Below are 21624 nucleotides of genomic sequence, written 5' to 3'. Positions count from 1 at the left end.
TTACAGCCAGAAAATACACGGTGAAATGATGGTTATACAAGAAAATAGGATTCAAAATACTCTAGTTGGAATGCAAAAAACAGATTGACCAAAATAAATCATATAAATTGAAGAAACAGCGTAGAAACTCAGCTCACTTTGGACAGCAGATTGATATTACCATCTGAGAAGTAGCCCAAATTAGGATTTTCTGTGAGGGGAATATGCTACTAGCATGTTATCTTAATATATTATGCTGTATTATGTCACAACAAGGGGAAAAAAACAATAGATTGACCAAAATAAATAATATAAATTGAAGAAACAATGTAAAATTCAGGTCATTTTGGACAGCAAATTGAAATGATCATGTGACAGGTAGATTACATTGTCACAATGGAGAAAACAACGATAGCTTAACCTAAATAAATCATATAAATTGACCAAACAGCATGGATATTCAGGTCATTTTGGGCAGTACATTGAAATGATCATGTGACAGGCTGCCCAAATTTGACTTTTTCAGGTGAATATGCTGCTTGCATGTTGTTTTAATATATTCTATGTTACATTATGTCACAATGGAGGAGAAAAAAACAATAGATTGACCAAAATAAACGATATAAATTAGAGAAACAATGTAAAATTCAGGTCATTTTGGACAGCAAATTGAAATGATCATGTGACAGGTAGCCCAAATTTGGCTTTTTTTCAGTTTAGTGGAAAATATACTGGCATATTATTGTAATATATTGTTACGTTACGTCAAAATGAAGAAAAAACAACAGATTGACCAAAAATAAATTATATAAATTGAAGAAACAGAATAAATTCAGGTCATTTTGGACAGCAGATTGAAATGATCATGTGACAGGTAGCCCAAATTTGGCTTTTTTTCTGTTTAGTGGAAAATATACTTGCATATTATCTTAATATATTGTTACGTTACGTCACAATGACAAAAAACAACAGATTGACCAAAAATAAATTATATAAATTGAAGAAACAGAATAAATTCAGGTCATTTTGGACAGCAGATTGAAATTGTCATGTGAAGGCTGGCCAAATTTGGCTTTGGGGGGTGGGGGGTGGGGGGGGGGGGGGGGGGGATTAATATATTGTTACATTATGTCACAATGGAGAAAACAACGATAGCTTAACCAAAATAAATCATATAAATTGAACAAACAGCATAGATATTCAGGTCATTTTGGGCAGTACATTAAAATTATCACATGACATAGCCCAAATTTGACTTTTTCGGGGGAAATATGCTACTTGCATACTGTTTTAATATATTCTATGTTACATTATGTCACAATGGAGAGAAAAAAAACAATAGATTGACCAAAATAAATCATATAAATTGAAGAAACAGCATATAAATTGAGCTCATTTTGGACAACTGATTGAAACTATCACATGACAGGTTGCCCAAAGTTGACTTTTTCAGGGGTAATATGCTACTTGCATGTTGTTTTAATATATTCTGTTACATTGTCACAATGGAGAAAAAAAAACAATAGATTGACCAAAATAAATTACATAAATTGAAGAAACAGCATATAAATTGAGCTCATTTTGGACAACGGATTGAAATTATCACGTGACAGGTTGCCCAAAGATGGCGTTTGTTTTGTTTTGTGGAAAATCTACTTGCATGTGATCTTAATATATTATGTTCTGTTATGTCACAATGGGGGGGGGGGGGATATGATAGATTAACCATAATAAATAATATAAATTAAAGAAACAGCATATAAATTGAGCTCATTTTGGACAACTGATTGAAATTATCACGTGACAGGTTGCCCAAAGTTGACTTTTTCAGGGGTAATATGCTACTTGCATGCTGTTTTAATATATTCTATTACATTATGTCACAATGGAGAGAAAAAAAACAATAGATTGACCAAAATAAATTACAGAAATTCAAGAAACAGCATATAAATTGAGCTCATTTTGGACAACGGATTGAAATTATCACGTGACAGGTTGCCCAAAGTTGGCGTTTGTTTTGTTCTATGGAAAATATACTTGCATGTGATCTTAATATATTATGTTCTGTTATGTCACAATGGGAGGGGATATGATATATATAAATTGAAGAAACAGCGTAGAAATTCAGGTAATTTTGGACAGCAGATTGGAATTATCATGTGACAGGTTGCCCAAATGTGGCTGTTTGGTGAAAAATATGTTACTTGCATGTTATCTTAATATATGCCACTACGTTTTAACTGAACAAGAACTACAATAAAATAATATTACAAGACTTTGCTTAATTTTAGATTATGCTTCAAAACCCAAACACAGCAGTGCATAGAAATACACCTCTGACCCAAAATGACTCATTTTCAAAGTAAAAATATTCCCTATACCCCTTTATCATCATGTAAACCTTCTCCATTTACAGTTTTAAAAGATAAAACAATTGTGCAACAAAACAGATGCAAAGAAATGCAGAATTTATCCATCTTTAAGGCACAGTTCACCCATAAATGAACATGTACTCATCATTTACTCTCCCTCAAGTGGCTATAAACAGAGTTTCTTTATTCTGCTGAATCAAAATGAAGATGTTTAGAGGAACAGGTTGAGAACTTGTAACCGCTGACATTCATAGCAGAAAAAACACTAAATAAGTCAATATATAGCTTTTTTGTCAAAAACAATTAATAAATGAGACAGAATTTTCAGTTTTGGGTGAACTCTCATTTAAAATTGCAGTTATTAAAAGGATATCACATGAGATCTCCCACATGAAGTCAAAAATACTCCACAACCCATTCTATTCTGACCTTACTGAACACACTCATTATAAAAATCTCTAAGAACATACAAAAAACAAGAGAAATCCTAAATTAAGACATTTTTCAATGCTTTTAAGCACACAGAAATTATTAACTGGATCTACTAAATGATTGCAAATTTATATTGGCTGAATTTAAACAAAGTTAACCTTTAAAAAGCACTAGTAAATCCAATTCATTGATTTTTTTTCAGTGCATCGCGCATAACCAATGCCAGGCCACATGACAACGCATGCAAATGGACTTTTCCCTGAAATCCTCGATAGCTTGCCCCGGTCTCCCTCTGCCGAAATCTCCACTCATACATGATGTTAATAGAGCAGCGGTGTGCTTCAATGCATGAAGAGCGTCTGTGCGCGTCCCGGAGCGCACACTGAAATCAATTACGCGTTGGATTTACTCAATTTTAAGGTAAGTGGCTTCAAACAATTCATATGAGCTGAATTTAAACGAATTAAGTTGGACATTGCTCGATTTAACTCCTTTGTTCGCATTTAGCCCACATCAACTGTTTGCGAACACTTACCCTTAATTTTATTTTTAGTAAATCAAACGGATCATGTTATTCAGTGCATGATGTTAACAGAGCAGCGATGTGTTTCAATCCAAGAGCGTCAGTGCGCGTCCCGGAGCGCAAGGTGACACCGCGGCGCGTCCTCCAGCTGCAGCCCGGTCTCCAGCGAGGCTCCCCGGCTTCTACTGCGCGCTCCGCACCATCTTCTGCGCGGACACCACCAGCAACTGCTGCTGCTTCTGCCGGCTCGACTTGACGGCCAGGATCGCCTGCCGGTTCTTGTACTGCACCATCCGCAGCGTGATCTCCGCGTTCCAGCCCTCGTCCTGCAGGCACCTGAAGTCGATCTCGCGGCCCTCGGACATCACCACCGTGAAGTACACATACTTCCCCTTGCGCTCAACACAGTCCACCGTCTTCATGTTGGCGAAGTGCAGCTCCTTCACCTTGCAGCCGGTGTCGTGCTGCTGCTGGGGGTGCTGGTGTTGGTGCTGATGGTGGTGTTTGTGCGGGTGCAGCATCAGTCCGTCCTCCGTGAGCACGCAGCGCTTCTTCTTCCAGAGCTGCAGCAGTCCGTCACTGCGCTTCTCCAGCGCGCCCTCCTTCAGCACGCCGGACTCCAGCATGGCCTGCGACCGCGCATCAAACACACACTGGCTACGGGGGATAGCAGTGCGTGCTGGGTGTGTGTGTGTGTGCGGACGGATGATCTGATGTCCCGGGTCTGCGATGAGTGGGACGGAGCGCGCGCGGGGGTTTTCTTTCACGCGCGGACCGCCCACTGCACACGCGCGTTCAACTCAGCAACATCAGCGCGCGCGCGCGCACACACACACTGAGAAACAGAGACGCGCAAACTGACACACAGACACGCGTTCCTTCTCTACCTATCCATCTATCTCTCTCCCACACACACATACAAAGTCTTATTTGCATTAGAATTAAATATTTACAGATTATTTAAGTTAACCTAATCATGTTTACACATTTAAGTGGATTAAACAACATATTTAACCCAAAAAACTATTAAGTGTTGACTCAGGTTAATTTAAATTAGTTTAAGCAAGCAGCAAACACCTTTCTTTTTAGCATAAATCACGAAGTGGACACTATTTATTCCCTTCAATTACACATTTACGTCAGGCAAGTCTACCATGGTTATATTTTGCAAGATTAATGAATAAACCAATCACACACACACCTCCATGTCCAATAATACACTTAAAAATGCACTTAACTATAAAACACAGTGAAAAATGATCATGAGCTGTAACATTCACATAAGAAATAACCAACTCCACACCGCCGCCTGGTGGAGTCACCTGGACATTACAAATATTTCCCTATGGCCGGGGTGTTCACTCGGTCGTGGAGGGCAGGGGCGCTTTTCAAAGCCCTATAAAGTTCTTATAACATCATTTGTTTAGTATTGTTTGACGATGAGAGGCGAAACACAACTTTTGGGTTTATGAGATTGTACACTTTTAATACATTATTATATTTCAAGTGTTTTATCCGATTGAAAAGTACAAATCCCATAAATAAAAGCATTTTGAAATCCGCTTTTCATGATCTCGTTTTAGTTCAGATCGTTTATTTGTCTGTTCTCTTAATTCATTAATCCTCCATTATTTTGAGACATGGCATATAGTGGAAAATAACTGTCCTGAAAAGTGTCTCAAACTAAATACTGATTTTTATTTGGTTTGCACATGTGTACTTTCTGAATTATTTCAAGGAATAAATTGCAATATTTTAGGAGAAATTCATTAAAACCACATTATTTCATTTGCCAAAAACAAAAATACATTACACAAATCATTTTTATGTCTAAAAAGATTTGGTGTGGGCTCATCTGGCCACCCCTCAGAACATTTTCTAGGGGCGCCTCTGCTGGAGGGCCAGATTTTAGCTCCAACTTGCTTCATCACACCTGCAAGGATGTTTCTAGAAAGCCTAGCTTGATTAGCTAGCCCAGGCGTGTCTGATTGGAGTTGGAACTAAACTTTGCCGGACACCAGCCCTCCAGGACTGAGTTTGGACACTCCTGATCTATGGCAATTTTTGCTATGAAACTGTTCATATTTTGCTTACAGCCAGAAACCCTGGGTTATTTAAATCCAAATTGGGTAAAGTACGGACTAATCCAAACATTGGGTTGAATGTGTTCCTGTTTAATTAAAGTAGTTAAACCAGCAGTTGGGTTAGTCCCATTACACTCAGAATTGAGTTAAAATATAAGTGTAAAATAAGTTGTCATATTAATATCCAATTACAGTGAATAAAATATTAACAGATCACAGTATACAATTTTTTCCTTGAGTTTCATGAAAGGCAGACTTGTTTTTTGTAATTGAAGCAAAATGTTTATTAGTATTAAAACGGTTTACCACATTTCTTTACCATTTTAGTAGTACAAATAGTACTGTGTTTTTGATGATTCTAAGTGTGCACCTATACTCATATGCTCAATTTTTTTTCCTTTCCATTTCTCCTCGATGGTCGTTTGTAGGGTTGCACTATAGTGGAGAAATCTAACAGAAATGTTTTATTGCAATATACAGGGGGATAAAAAAAAAAGTAACTTTGACAATATATATTTAATCAAAGAAACATGGAATCTTGGGATATTAATCCATGTGAAGAGTATTTAAAGTTTCAGTATAAAATAAGGTAACACTTTATTTTGTTGGTCCACTTGAGTATTAGTAGACTGTCTGCTTAATATCTGCTGATACTGCTCCTTCAACAGACATTTAACTGACTATAAGAAACTTTGCAAGTACATGTCAACTAACACTAACCCCAACAATCTGCTTATTATCTAATGAGAATGAGTTGCATGTAGATGCAATGTAACTAAATTCAACAAGCGGACCATCAAAATAAAGTGTGACCCGAAACAAGTTCATAGATGTTCAATATGACCCCTCCAGACACAAGTGTCACATCAACCCAATACTTGAACTGGTTCCACACTCTGTAGCATCTCGGCCGTAACAGTTTGGATAACTGCAGCTATTCCTTCTTTTAGTTACTCGATGTGAAACTTCAGAGCTTCCATAAATCGACAACAGTAAGATCTTAGCTCTCCTTTTCTTCTTTGCCCAGTTCTCAATATTCAAAGTTGTGGTATTCTGTTTGAATCACCCTGTATATTGCCATGTGAATGCAACTTCATCAGATGAATTCTATTAGTAAAGAACTGATTTTAGTTGATTGATTGGGATAATCCTGTCAGTGCATCTGCATAAAGTCTAATAAACAATCTCTACAAGCATAAAATAATACAAAGAGATGAAGGAAAACCACTGGCTATTATTTTCAGAGGAGCCTAACAATATTCAGATTAATTGAATGATCAAATGTAAAATACTGCAGTCTTTGTATAAATTCAGTAAAATTGTTGTTAGTCGGGCAAATCCTTACACCTGAATGGTTTTAAAATTTCAGTCTCAGAGCTTATTGCATGCAAATGATAAATATTGATCCAGAATTAGAGCTGCACGATTTGATTAAATTAAAGTCTCGATTAATTGAACATTTTAGCTCAATTACTATTAATGAACGATTATTTTCTTTCAGGCCTCACAGTTCAGAGTTTGTACAGTAAATTTGCTCTTATCAAGTCAGATTTTTATTTAAAGGGTGCATTACTTGATTTTAAAATAATTGAGGGAAACACGTCATCTACGGTCTCTGATTTATTGAACACCAATGCTGAACAACTGAAGTTAGCACTTTACCTTAAACTTTTCTTATAGGAATTGAGAAAATAAGCAGTTTTTCTTCTAAATCAAAATAACTCTTGTATATCCTGTAAATATTTTAACGCAAACCATAACTTTAATGCAACAGAAAACGCCATTGAGGCATCTCTGACGCAGCTTCCAGTCATCATCAACGTAGGGCAGGGGTGGGCAAACTCGGTCCTGGAGGGCCGGTGGCCTGCACAGTTTAGCTCCAACTCTAATCAAACACACCTGCTCAGATTTCTAGTGATCTTGAAGACACTGATTAGCTTGTTCAGGTGTGTTTGAGTAGTGTTGGAGCTAAACTGTGCAGGACACTGGCCCTCCAGGACCGAAGTTTGCCCACCCCTGATGTAGGGCAAAGTAAAATGCACAAGAATGGGTCCCTCTTCCTCAACCAGAGATCAGATGTGGCTGCAAAGTGGCCACAGAAATATAATCCTCAGCCTAACAGAGCGAACATCAAGTATTTATTTAATTGAAACCGACTGACCTGAACAAATTAGACTGATTATAGGTTCTGAATGTCGATTGATTACTTGGATTAATCGCCCAGCCCAAAATGAACATTGCAAATCCATTGAATGTACAGGCCTAGTTGTTTGTTTGTAAATTAAGTACACACACACACACACAGACACACAGACAAAGGCTTGCATTTTACCAATTTATTTTCATGAATATACATCCACGTACAGTTATTGAGTACATTAGTATTTTGTAGCATGGCATTTTGCTTTGACAACAGCTGCTGAGGGGGAACCAGAACGACCCCTGCTGCTTCAACCGCTCACCAGACCAACTAATGGACGAGCCGGACATCCTGCGATACACACGCGTGCACCGCGCCGGACACACACACACGGGACACTGCGGCGCTCGGGGGTTTCTAGGTGAAAATATTGCTCTTTCTGCTTCAGACCTGCTGGGCTGCGCTACGAGAGAAGGAGAAGAGACCTTCCTCTGAATGCACACACACACACACACTCATTCATACACAAAGTCAGACACACCCCTTCACAGTGATAGGCCTGCCAAACAGAGTCAACAAACATCACTCAGGGCGGAGCTCAAAATCAACCAATGAGGAGCTTGCATTCCAGAGTAGACGAATCACACAGGGTGGAGAGTCAGCAATCAACCAATCAGAAGCTTGCATTCCGGAGTTACGCATCACTCAGGGGCAAAGCTTGAAATCAATCAATCAGAAGCTTGAATTAAGTGTCGACGTCACAGTGGGTGGAGATCGCAAATCAACCAATCAGAAGCTTGCATTCCAGAGTAAAACATTTAGGGTAGAGCTCAATCAACCAATCAGAATTCGTAGTCAAATCAATTGGGCAGAGCTCAGAGTCAACCAATCAGGAGACTACATTCCTGAGTTGACAACTTCAAGGTGGAGCTTGCAAACCAATCAGGAGACCCCATTCCAGTGTTGACAAATCACTCAAAATCAAATCAATGCTGTTGTTGAGCTCTCAAATCAACCAATATGAAGCTTGCTTTACAGAGTAAAACATTACTCGGGGTGAAGCTCAGAGTCAACCAATAAGCTCACGTTGTCAAATCAATTGGGTGGAGCTCGGAGTGAACCAATCAGGAGATTGAATTCCTGAGTTGACAAAACTTCAAGATGAAGCTTGCAATCAACCAATCAGGAGCTAGCTCTCATTCCAAGAGCAGATAAATGTCACTCGGGGCAAAGCTCGCAATTAACCAATAAGGATCTCCCATTCCATCTTACTGAGAGCGAAGTTTGCAATCAGCAGCTCACAATCCAGAGTAAAACGTCACTCAGAGCAGAGCTCACAATCAACCAATCAGGAGCTCACAGTCTAGAGTTAAGCATCAGTCGGGGCGGAGCTCGAAATCAACCAATCAGAAGCTCACATTCTAGAGTTAAGCATCAATCGGGGCGGAGCTCGAAATCAACCAATCAGGAGCTCACATTCTAAACCTACTCTAATCAAGTGCATGCAGCACCTGAAGACGAATGCAAGCGCTCGTAGGGGAAAAAAGAAAAGAAACTACCAATACATGAATACAAAGTGCTCATGGAAAAGAAAGTCATGCAGCGGAGCGCCTACTGATGAGGAATGTACAGGTATGAGGAATGTCTGCTGATTCTGACCGCATGTGAGGGTTTAAAACTGAACATCGCTGCTTTGGTTGCTTTCCTGTAAAGCGGACAGTCTTTCCACAGCTGTTGTCTAAGAGCAATACAAAAGAAGACTTCACGAGAACCCAACTAGTTTAGCAGTGAAGAAACGAGTGTCATGCTTCGAGGGATTTACTGCAGTCTAACTATTTATACAGAGAGGGGGAAGAAATGATAATAGGGAAACGGAAGAGAAACCAGTCTAGTAAAATACTATGAGCTGTGGCTCCCGATGATTAGGAGGTGCTTTTTCATCTTTTTCTTTTGTAACAAAAATCTCAAAACCCTTTGTATTTTATTTATTCAATTATTTCTACCAAGAAAAATACAAAACATTGTAAGGCGGTAAGTAACTATGTGTTGTTGTTGTTGAAGCCGTTACAGTGTAGGGGGATCCTGAAGGAGCCGGCGCCGCCATCACTGCTGTTTGCACTCCTCTGGGGGATTGGCGTCCTTCTGGTAAAAAAAACCACAACAAAACAGATTACAGCCAGAACAACAGATCTTGACTCTTCAGGGCCCTCAGCCAATCAAATCACATGGCCACAAGCTGAGGGATGAAGGGCCCTATGAGTTCTGACACACCAACGGAACAGCAGAATCCAGACATTAACAGAACTCGGAATGTCACGGAACACTTCAAAAGGAAGTGGAATGTACATTTAAATAGTGATGGGCTAGTGTCTGTGAAAAGGGGAAAAATGGGGAGGGAATTGATTTTCTACAAAATAATAAATAGTTTTCATTTAATAGTTAAAATAAAATTGGACAAACCAGGCCAATAACACAAACCTGGTCAAAAAGGGAAAAAAAAATAATAAAATAAATAAAAAGTTCAGACTAACCAAACTTGGAATGCCACAAAAATACTTAAATGCACATTTAAATGGTAATGGAACTAGCGTCTGAATAAAAATGCAACAAATTGGGATGGAATGGATTTTCTACAAAATAAGAGTTTACATTTAATGGTTTAGAAAATAAAACAGGAGAAATAAACCAGGCCAGTAAAACAAATCTGGTCAAAGGGGGGAAAAGGAAAGAAATTCAGACTAACAAAACAGTTCACTTTAAATGTACGTTACTTTTGAATTAATCTCTGCGAATATGAAAAAAGAGAAAGGGGAAGGAGGGTTGATGATCTAATCAAACTACATTCGTGTTAAAAAGTCACTATTTTTGATGTTAAAATGATGTTAAAGGAATAAAAATGCTGAAGGAAAAAAAATCCTTCAAAATCTAGATGTGGTTTTTAAAACAGAAGGGGAAAAAATATGTACCATTGCACAGTACATTTGTTTGCATGATGCTTTAACAAAGAATTGTTAAAGGGAAGAAAAATAAAAATAAAGGTGTGTATAGGGTCCCCATTCATGTACAAATCAACAAATGTGATCAGACTACAAAATCTAGACTTATAACAAGCCAGAAAAAAAATGCCTAAGAAAATTTAAATGGGTAGGAGGCCGTGTTGGCTAGTATTGACTTTCTATTGATTTTTCTATAAAATACTAAATAGTTTGCATGTAAAAGTTTAAAAAAAATAAAATTGACCCATACCAGGTCACTAATCTGGCCTAAAAATAAAATGGCATTAGAAAACATACAAATATTGAATTTACAACATTTTACACCAGAGGTGCTTTACCCTGTTCCTGGAGATCTACCTTCCGACAGTGTTCAGCTTCAACACTAATCAAACACACATGAACCAATTAATGAACACCTGACAGCATTTGATAATTACAGGCAGGTGTGTTTGATATAGCCTGCAACAGAAATCTGCAGGAAGCTAGATCTTCAGGAACAGTGTTGGTCACCCCTGCTTTACACAATGAGCATTCAGAATCTTTCATTTTGGAAAATTTGGAATAAACCACAATTTAATTCATACTTAACACGTTGATGACTACCTTAAGATATTAAAAGTCAGCATTTATAAACAGTTAAAAATAGGGCAGATTTCATAGGGCCCTGTGGATGACAAAGTTGACCAATGGCAAGACAGAATGAGTGCTCTTCCTTCTCATTTCCAAGACAAAGACTCGAGCAAAAAGGGAAGTCGAACCAAAAAAAACAAACACGTTCATTAGGAGCAAACCAGATGCTTCAACATACAGAAACAATACAGATGCTAATGGCAACCCACGTTGGTTAAGAGCTCAAAAACAAGCACACGTGTTAGTGATTAGTGTGGGGATGAGCAGGAATCATGGGAAGGGTCACATTCAGAGATGAGCTTTACCTACCGGGACAGGGTTACTACAGACACCACTTAAACCTAGTGGAGAAATTTAAAGAGGAACTCACAAGAGTGCTTGAAGATTTAACATGTTAATCACTGTGTCTATAGTGTGGCGCTGTAAGAGACTCTACATGTGGATTAGTTGATCATGCTGTGAGAATGATGATGCAGAAGTTTGACATGCTGGAGATGAATATGGAGAAATGCAGAGCAGATGAATGAGCAGTGATGCTTTGCTCATTTTCACAGCAGAGTTTTAATGAAGCGGCTTGTATAGTGTTGTCAAGCCAGAAAAAGAGCCACACAACTGATCCAGAGTAAATATAATAATAGAAATGAATCGAGCGACAGCTAAAGATCAGTATTGCTTCGTGCAATTGTAAATATAGAATAAGCCACAGGGAATGTAAAACAGAAGGAATAATTTCTTAGAGCATTAATCAAATTGGTTTACTTGTGTAAAGGCTGTCAGATCTGTGGTTCAAGCGCGAGAGAAACAGTATCGTAAGCCATGTTTCTTTTTTTTGCTTAATCACGTGCCCCAAAAAAAGACTCAACAATGATGTCTTTTAACTGCTTTAATAACTACACTACACAATGCTTGTACTTTTACTTTCAATACTTTAGTAAGTTTTAGAAAAACTACTTGCAATACTCAAGTACAAAAAATGTTGAATACTTTCGTGCTTTCACTTAAGTACGGTGCTTAAAGAGTACTTCAACTTCTACCTTTTTGATAGAGTACTTTTACTTAAGTCTGGGTCTCTAGATCTTTATACATGTCTGCCTCTACTCTTTACGAGAAGTACCATGGGATTTAGACTGACCACAGAGAGTGAGAAATTCATCGTAATATTACATAATACAAATTTAGCTTCTATTTATCAATTTTAGTCATTTCAGCTGCAAATTAAAAAGTGTACATTATCTTAACCAAATTACTTTACAAAAAAAGTCCAATATAACTACATGTATTATCCTAGTAATAGTTTTTAAAAGCCACCTTCATTTATTACATTGCGCAACCTTACACATTTTACTTATATACTCAGAGAAAATTTAATTATATTTGAATAATGCCGCTGTCATTGAGTTTGAGCATGCAAAATTGTCATGGGGCATTATGAAGAGAGGCGGGATTAACCTGATTAGATATTAATAAGCGAGCGATTGGTCCATATTTTAAATTTCTGTCCAGAGAGGTCATGTTTTGACCTTCGATTGGTGTCATGATATGATGTGATGCAATTTATCAGCTCAAGATTTCACCAAACGTTAACTTTGCAATGCAGTGAACTGTGAAACTTGTCACACGAGCTTGCGTTTCCAGTCTGTCACATTCACATGTGAATGAATGAAGTCTATGGGGCAAAAAGCCAAGTGTGGCTTAAATTACTGATTTATTGCTTGATTAGCTCAGTAAAATAATTAAAATACTGATAGTAATTTTGAATTACTCTAATTACCCAAGTTCTTACTAAAAGTATTCATGAAAAAGTAATAAAGTATAACCTTTTACTACACTTAATGTTTCCTAATTTTATTGAATACATTATAAACTAAAAATACAATTATATCACAAAATATGTATTTAAATAAGTACACTATTGCAGATCCCTAAAAAATATACTAATAAAATTAGTACACAATTATATTTACATCACTAAAATATACACTAATAAAATTAGTACACAATTATATTTACATCACTAAAATATACACTAATAAAATTAGTACACAATTATATTTACATCACTAAAATATACATTTTAATTACACAATTATACTTCACATACGCATTAAATAATAAATGATACACATTGTCAGTAAAAAAAAAATTAATAATAATAATAATAAATCTAAATGCCACTGAATTACACAACCAAATTGGCCAAATTGTGCAACTTTACTAACAGTCCACTCATTTGTACTTAATTTTACGTATAAAACATCAAATTGTACAGCAAAGATGCTCAGTGTAGCCAGAGGACAAGCATCCATTATGATTCCCATCCTGACCTTTGACCTGACGGAGTAAGTACAGTCAGTTCTCAACACGCACAGATTGAGAGAAAAAAATTGGCAGAGGAGTGTGAAAATCAAAAACTGACCTTTGTAGGGCAGTGTGTGTATTAAACACTGCCGCTTCAGAGCAGTTTTAGAGGAGAGAACCCAAAATAAGCACAGAAGTGCATTGTGGTATTTATAAAGCAGGGTTAAAGGTCAGAGCGCTCCTGCACTAACAGATGTTCACTCCGCAAACACTGCGCTCATTCATCCACTGACTGCAGCAGAAATATACACCATCTTCCTCTAATGTACCAGAGATGGCAGTGCATCCACCTTTGGTCTGTGTCACGATGTTTTACACCAATTACGGGAGGAATATCCATTAAACTAAACAATCAAGTGTCTTAAATGAAGTTCAGCACTGTTTTTTTGTGCAATTCAACACACTGAACATTTAAAAACTATTATTTTAAAGCGTTATGTAGATTCATCATCATTCTTACATACTGTATTGAATATCAGCATGTCTAGAAAAAGTTGGATACACTAGGAAAGACAGCCATCTGGGGTGTGTATGTGTGCGCTTAGGTTTATTTGCATAGCAGTCTTCACATTATTGTTGAGTAATGAGTGTGTTTGGATGAGTGGAGGTGACCGTATGCGTTCTGTATGTTGAGATCTCAGTTTCATACACTCATGAGCAGCTCTGATGGATGTCTAGACTCTTACCTTGGGCTCATAGTCTGGATCGTTCTCTTCATCTGCCTCTTCTTCACCCTCCTGCAAAACAAACACACATCAGTTGGGTTCATTAAAGGGCTTTTGATTAATTAGGCATGCTAGGTTAAATGGACAAGTCATTGGGAGGACAGTGGCTTGTTCTGTAGCCAATCCAAAAAAAAAAAATTAAGATTTTACAGTTGAAAATGTTAACTACTGTATAAAATGTAAAATTGTGGTCAAAGAGGTCCTAAAATGAGTGTTAAGCCAGAAATTATTCATACACTGGCAATTTCTGACTTCAGATGATCAAATGTAAAAAAATAAATAAAAATAAATAAATTAGTTTATTTCTGAACTATGAAGCCTTTTGAACATCATTTTATCTTTGAGAGAAGCCGGTGCCATTTCCCAACATCAAATTAGCAGTGTGCAAGTAATTTCAGGCTCAACACTATTTATAATGCATGCTAAATTATAGGAATTCCTCCAAAAGAAAGAAATTAAGGGTGAAATTTAAAAAGGCAATGTTGGAAGTGTATTACAAATGATCAATTTATGTTGTAATAGTTTAACAAAATACAAAACAAAAAATAATAATAATAATAATAATAATATTATAAACACAAACCTCATCATCCGCTTCCTCTCCCTCCTCATCATACTGAAAGAGAAAAACAGTGTTCAGATTGAGGATTATTTGTGTTTATTTTTCTACACCAGCAATTTAGCCATTCGATTTCATTGATTTTTTTTTTTGCATTTAACACCATGCCTACTTCTATGGCCACTTATGGAGAGAACAAGTATACTGGACATCTAGATTAAGGCTTTACACTGCTAAAAACTATTTAGGTTAATCAATATAGACAAACATTACAACTTCATAACTCAATGAGAATTCTTACATAAATTTGATTCTTTCAGTTATTATATACACACATAAATTCATCCCAGGTATACTGGGTATTAAGTACAAAAGTGTACACCTAAGTGCTCTCAGTAGAAACATTTTGACTAGGAGTCTTTAAAGTTAGAGGAATAAACATTTTGAGGTCTCGTTCACTCACGTCATCATCGTCGTCTTCAATGGCCTCTCCAGTGAAATACAGCACAGCTCTGGGAACAATACGCTCACGGATGAAGTGACCAATCTCAAAATCTGCTGCTAAAACTGCCTCTGAGTCTTCATCCTGAAACACAGCATAAACAAACGTTCACTCTTAATCTTACTGTGTGACATCTATCATTTAATAACATTATATACAACGGCATTTCTCGATTTCACAAAACAAATCAAAGAAATTAGACAAGTTCATTTTATGCTCCATTTCACATTAAAATTAAGCCCCAAGTCACAATTAAACTGTTTGCTTTATTGTACATTTGGATATTAAAGTTTAAAAGTAGGAATATCCACTCACCAGTTCACCGCTTTCTGGAACTGCAAAAGAAAATACAAAGTCACAAGATGAAAAAACAAACAAAATTGAAACAAAACTCATCAGGAAGATTCGCTCTACATTAGTGGAAACCTGTGATTTACATTAGTATTTGCACTGGCTTTAACAACATTCCCCCTGAATTACTGACATCCTTATTTTTTATACAATTTGGAAGCAACAAACTTTTAGTTGCACTGTTTATAAAATCAACCATCTAATTTTAAAAAGCATAAAGTTCTGGGCAAAAATTAATTACACCCAAAAATAAAGTGGGTTATATATATTTATCATGCATATGTGGAACACGCATACATAATCCACCATGCAAAACTTTTTGCATAGATTTCCATAATATATGTATATTTAATATCTAAATCCAAACAAACATTCATTTAAATACAGTACACACTGTCAAAAACTTTCATTGTGGATGCAATTAACATTTGCCCAGCACTAAAATTACTACACAGCTGTAATAATCAGCACTTCATATTTATAGCTATTTTCTCATGTATAGAGATTTTATATTACTTTTATTTGCATGACACCATGTATACACATATATAAAATATATATGGTACTACTAGTAAAATACGGCACAATAATATGAGGATTCACTTTTTTTTTTTTTTTAAGTGTAGTGCAAAAAAAATTGAGTCTTGAAACTCCGTGCCTACAGCCACTGACATGTGGTCTATAAACTAGCTGAAGCCAGCAAAAAAATAAAAATAAATAAATAAAATCAAATGCTTCACAGAAGAAAAGTCTCTTAAATCGAGGGTAGGGTAAACAGGTTTAAATTTTTCAACGCATGTAAAAATGTACCTTCAGGCGGAGAGAAGAAGTTGAAGAATGAATCATTGGGAACTGTCTTGGTGACCGTCCTCACTGTGCCACGACCCTTGTGTTTCTGTTTCTTCTTGATGGTTTTCAATGTGACGTTCTTGCCCTTAGTCCAGTCGATCGTGCAGCTGAAACAAAATTACTCAACTCAGACTTTATACTCATACTATACTAATGCTACAAGACCTTAAATTTTAACTAGTGCAGAGCAATTCATCCAAATTAAAATACTCCAAATGTGTTTATCGTGATGTACAATTATTAGCCCTACTGTAAACTGATTTGAGATTTAGATCAATACACAGCAACAAAGCCCGAGATCCACCCAACAGAAAGGTAAATGATAATAAAAACAGTAATAGTGGAGTAATATGTACAAAATCAGGATATGTTATTAACGCATGAACACATTGTTGGTTTTAGATCTAAATCATAACAGCACAACCAAAACAGAGGAAAAGCGGAGTTAATCTGTACCCTGTGCAGCCCATGATCTCCGGCCCGTCGAAAGAGAAGGGGTCCGACTCGTCCGGCTCAGACCGCATCTTGTAGGTCTTTGTCAGGATTGTGTTTGTGAAGAAATCATTGGGCTCAAAGTGAAACTCTAATGAGAAACTCTGAAGAAACAGAATAAACAAAAACAGTGAGTGAACCGTAAGATTAATATCAATAAATGAATGACTCCGACAGTCAGACTCACCATGGGCTGTCCGGCGTCAGAGAATTTGACTTTAATGTCTTGTAAGTGCTTCAGGATGGGTTCATCATGTTCCTGAGGAAAAGTAAATGTTATACATCAAATTAGTACCAGTAAAAACAGTTCGCTAAAACATTTCCTGATTAAAAGCCACTCTAATATTACTTAAAAACACACATTCTATTAAATGTTTCACCACCAAAATATTCTTACACAAGCGGAACTGACCACTCATATTATCTACCTTATACAAATGGATTCACATCATACAATTGTTGTTTATACACATCCTAATCCATTTGCCATTTCTCATTTAAAAGTACAAAGCTAGTTTGATATCTGACAGGCATTTTACATTCTGCCACCACCAACTGTAGGACTTCTGTGTTTTCTACTGATCCTCCGATTTGAACTCACACCAGTAGATGGCAGTAAGCAGTAGCCATATACTCTCCACAGCCTCAAATCCCCTGCTGCATGACCTGCTTTTAAACTAGTCACAAACGCTCCCTCCGAGCAAACAATACCAGAGGAGATCAGAACGGACACTAGCTGCTCCATTTTAAAAGCCCACTTGTTTACATTGGTCAATAAGGATTTTAATTTAGCCATGCATCTTGTGTTTATATGTTTTTATTATAGTGTCAGCATAAATGAATAAACCACACAAGATCTTTATACACGAGTATCTCTGTAAGACTCTTTACAGTAACATATTAGTGCACATACATTAGATTAGTCAGCACCAAAAGACAAAAACTAATCTAACAAAAATATAATCGTTGCCCAACTGGTACTCCCTAATTAATATGTTGGGGGAGTGGGAATATAAATTTATATTCCAAATTAATGCAAAGTGTCAGTTTCACAGCATGGTTGTGTAACTTGTTTTCTCTTTTCGGTCAACTGGTCAGGCGGTTTCTGTCTCCAGAACATAATTTGCGGGTCATGCTTTCATGCTACAGAAACCATTTTGTTGATTAACTTGTGTGGTCAGTAGCTGGGCCGGTTTCTACACCTATAAGCCAATTTACTCTGCTGACTCCAAAACTGAATTTGCATGCTTTGTTTAGCCATCTCCCCTCCTCTTAAGACATTATAGACAGGACATCTTTGTCTTAATTCAGACTTGTGATAAAACTCGCAGACTGAAGACCTCCAGTAGGCTCTGCAGACACATGGACTTCTCAAAGACGCTGTTTGACTGCAGATTAACCAACACGTCTCAAAGGAATTCTGCTTGTTTCGAGTCTCCTGGACTGGGTTTTCTTCTATAGACACTCATTTATTTTTTTACAACAGGGGGAAATATTTAATTAAATTTGCACACAAGAAAAAGAAAAAATTAAATCAAGTGAAACAAAATTAAGTTAAAATCTTGTAGTTTATATATTTGTTGCAAAAAAACATTTTTATTCAGACAAAAATCATTATTTTTCTATTCCTAAGGATGTTTGGTGACCAAACTCTTATTTTAATGGATATGAAGGTTTTATAAAACTATTGTATCCAATGCACCAAGTTGTTTATGTATTTGTTTAAATGCACAAAACATTGGCTATATTCACTGAGAAATGGATACAAACATTTATGCTAAATCACTGTATCCCTCTTTAGTTATATTGCACGTTTAAAACAGCCACAAGACTGACCCAAAGTGCTTCACAACATTGTAAACTTCAAACTAGTTAAACTGAGCTCATCCTACCTGCAACATTTCACTGAGAAGGTCCACGTTCTTGAAAACTGTGAGCCAGAACTCTGGGATGCCTTTGGGATCTTCCTTCTCCTCGTCTTTCTTCTCCTCCTCCACTTTGGCCTTTTCCTTCATTTCCTCCTGATGACGATAATCAATCAGAGTCAACAAAGACTAGACTTATGACCGGATCACACTTACCCGATTAAATGATGAAGCCTTTATATCGTTATGTGGTATCAGTATTGACCTAAGCTGCAGCAGAGACCATACACTCATTTAACTTCTTATTGTATATAAATTTATAAACAAATATTGAACAGAGAAAGAGAACAATCAGCCTTCTGCAATTGAATAAAGTACAATAGATTACATAAGCCTCATTAATAAACATTAAGGCTTTAAATAAACCGTGATCTTTTTATTGCACTTGTTATTGCTGTTAATGCTAGTTAAATAAACTGAATTTTATTAACCAGTTACAACTTTAGATTTTAATGCATTAAGAAAATATCAGCTGATTAAATGCTGAAGCTTTGATCAATGTATCAGTATTGACAAGCCAAAAGATTAACAACACATACTGCGTGTAATGCTTTATTGTACATACCATATAGATATTTGGGATAGAGTCCTAAAGTGTAGGTTAAACCGTTATAAGAAATCTTTTGAACCTGTATCAGTGGGTTTAATTAATAAGAGTCCATCTTAATTATCATTACATATTTTGTAACTGTTGTATTTTGTATTGTTTTTATTGCTTGTTTTAAGTGAATGTCTGCAGCAATATGGCGATGCCCATAACAAATTTCCTGTCAAGGACAATCAAGTTACTACTTACTACTACTACTATACCAAACAAATGTTACAATTATCATCAATTACAAAAGGATGGAAGTACAGTAGGTAACATTATAACGGTCTAATTAATACACATTAGTTAATCCATTAAATCAACAGTGAGCATTTTATTGCAGATACCACATTAATGCTAGCAAAACTAATTATTTTAACTCAATTTAACCATTTACAATTAGATTTTAATGCATTATTAGACATTAAAATATCACCTGATGAAATGCTAAAGCTTTTATTGAGGTATTAGTATTGACCCAAGCTGCAGATTTTAACATGTTTTAATAATAAATAATAAATACTGTGTACTGCTTTATTGTACAGGGTGGGCCATTTATATGGATTCACCTTAATAAAATGGGAATGGTTGGTGATTTTAACGTCCTGTTTGTGGCACATTAGTATGTGAAGGGGCTTGTAAATAACTCATGAAAGAATAGTTACGTTAAAATCAAGCACACCATTGTTTTTTTAAGGTTATTAAAGTGTATCCATATAAATGGCAAACCCTGTATATAATAAACGTTACAATAATCAATTGCAAAATGATAAAGTACAATTAGCAGCATCACAATGGTCTAATTAACACATTTATGCATTAATCAACAGTGAGCATTTAATTGCAGTTACTATATTAAATGCTAGTTTTTAAAAGATGTATTACCTAATTAAGCATTTACAACTTTTGTTTAATGCATTATTAGGCAAACAACATCTGATTAAATGCTGGAGCTTTTATCATCAGGGTATCAGTACTGACCCAAGTTGCAGATTGTGTGTATATTATTTTACATAATAATAATAATAATAATAATAATAATAATACACAATAATAGTATAATAGTAGTATAATAATAATAAAAATACTTTATATACTGCTTAACTGTATATAAACAAATGTTATCATAAAAATCAATTGCAAAAGAATGATGAAGTACAATAGATAACATTACAATGATCTAAGTATTAAACAGTTAATGCATTAATCAACAGTGAGCTTTTTAGTGCAGTTAATGCTAATGCTAGCAAAATTTAAGCATTTACAACTCTGAATTAATGCATTAGACAAAGAAAACATCTGATGAAATGCTCAAGCTTTAATTATTGTGGTATCAGTATTGACCCAAGCTGCAGATTTTTTTAAAAAGTATAATAAAAAAATACTTTGTGCAATGCGGTGTATAAACAAGTTTCAGAACAATATTCAATTGCAAAAGAATGATAGTTCAATAGGATTACATTACAATAGTCTCATTAATAAACATTAGTTCATGTATTAAATCAACAACATGAGCTGATTAAATGCTGGAGCTTTTATCATTGTGGTATCAGCATTGACCCAAGCCAAGAGATTAACATGCATAATAATAAAAATACTTTGTTCAATGCTGAGCATAAATGAATGTTTCAGAATAATATTCACCTCCAAAAGGATGATAAAGTACAACAGATAACATTACAATGGTCTAATTAATAAACATCAATGCATTAATACAAACGTTATTGTAGTTAAGCTAATGCCAGTTAAACTGATTTAACCATTTACTTTTGATAAATGCATTAGCCATTAAAACATCAGATAAAATATGTGTTTTATAGTTTATCATGAAGTTAGTTAAATTAAATGTTAATTTCAAATGTAGCCTAATATTATGGTATTAAATAAACAGGCCTCTTAAATTTTGTAAAGATCAAAACCTCCAGCATGAATATTACTAAAGTAAACAGTGCGAATAATAAAGGGCACTTAAGTTGAAATTCAATTGTGTTTAAGAGCCCATGATAACTCATGTTCTTTATGATATATGGTTATGTATAGCAGCATGCCTAGTGTTAAAAGGAACAGTTCACCCGAATCTAAAACAAATTACTCCAACTCCTGTAATTCTAAACACGG

General features: G+C 35.9%; 2 protein-coding genes across 4 annotated transcripts in view; both read right to left on the bottom strand.

Annotated features, from left to right (window-relative positions):
• Positions 1 to 1090: 1090 nt before the first annotated feature.
• Positions 1091 to 4105, bottom strand: phlda1 (pleckstrin homology-like domain, family A, member 1). Its single transcript, XM_056456221.1, has one exon. It carries the CDS (start codon positions 3930 to 3932, stop codon positions 3489 to 3491), a length of 444 nt encoding a protein of 147 aa, XP_056312196.1. The 5' UTR covers positions 3933 to 4105; the 3' UTR covers positions 1091 to 3488.
• A 3606-nt stretch (positions 4106 to 7711) lies between these two features.
• nap1l1 (nucleosome assembly protein 1-like 1) overlaps positions 7712 to 21624 on the bottom strand; it is a 28196-nt gene continuing 14283 nt past the window's right edge. For 2 of the 3 annotated variants that reach the window (XM_056456217.1, XM_056456218.1), the window contains exons 7-15: positions 18885 to 19013; positions 17180 to 17251; positions 16957 to 17096; positions 16462 to 16607; positions 15616 to 15635; positions 15262 to 15384; positions 14823 to 14855; positions 14201 to 14251; positions 7712 to 9672 (exon numbers count right to left, since the gene is read on the bottom strand). In XM_056456217.1, coding sequence (XP_056312192.1) covers positions 9634 to 9672; positions 14201 to 14251; positions 14823 to 14855; positions 15262 to 15384; positions 15616 to 15635; positions 16462 to 16607; positions 16957 to 17096; positions 17180 to 17251; positions 18885 to 19013 — 753 coding nt within the window. In that variant the 3' untranslated portion in view covers positions 7712 to 9633. Of the gene's footprint in view, positions 9673 to 11465; positions 11498 to 14200; positions 14252 to 14822; positions 14856 to 15261; positions 15385 to 15615; positions 15636 to 16461; positions 16608 to 16956; positions 17097 to 17179; positions 17252 to 18884; positions 19014 to 21624 lie in introns of all 3 variants that reach the window. The other variant, XM_056456220.1, reaches the window with a different exon arrangement.

Source organism: Danio aesculapii, chromosome 4 (genome assembly GCF_903798145.1).
Source record: "Danio aesculapii chromosome 4, fDanAes4.1, whole genome shotgun sequence".
Lineage (NCBI taxonomy): Eukaryota > Metazoa > Chordata > Actinopteri > Cypriniformes > Danionidae > Danio > Danio aesculapii.
This window is presented reverse-complemented; position numbering and strand designations above follow the sequence as displayed.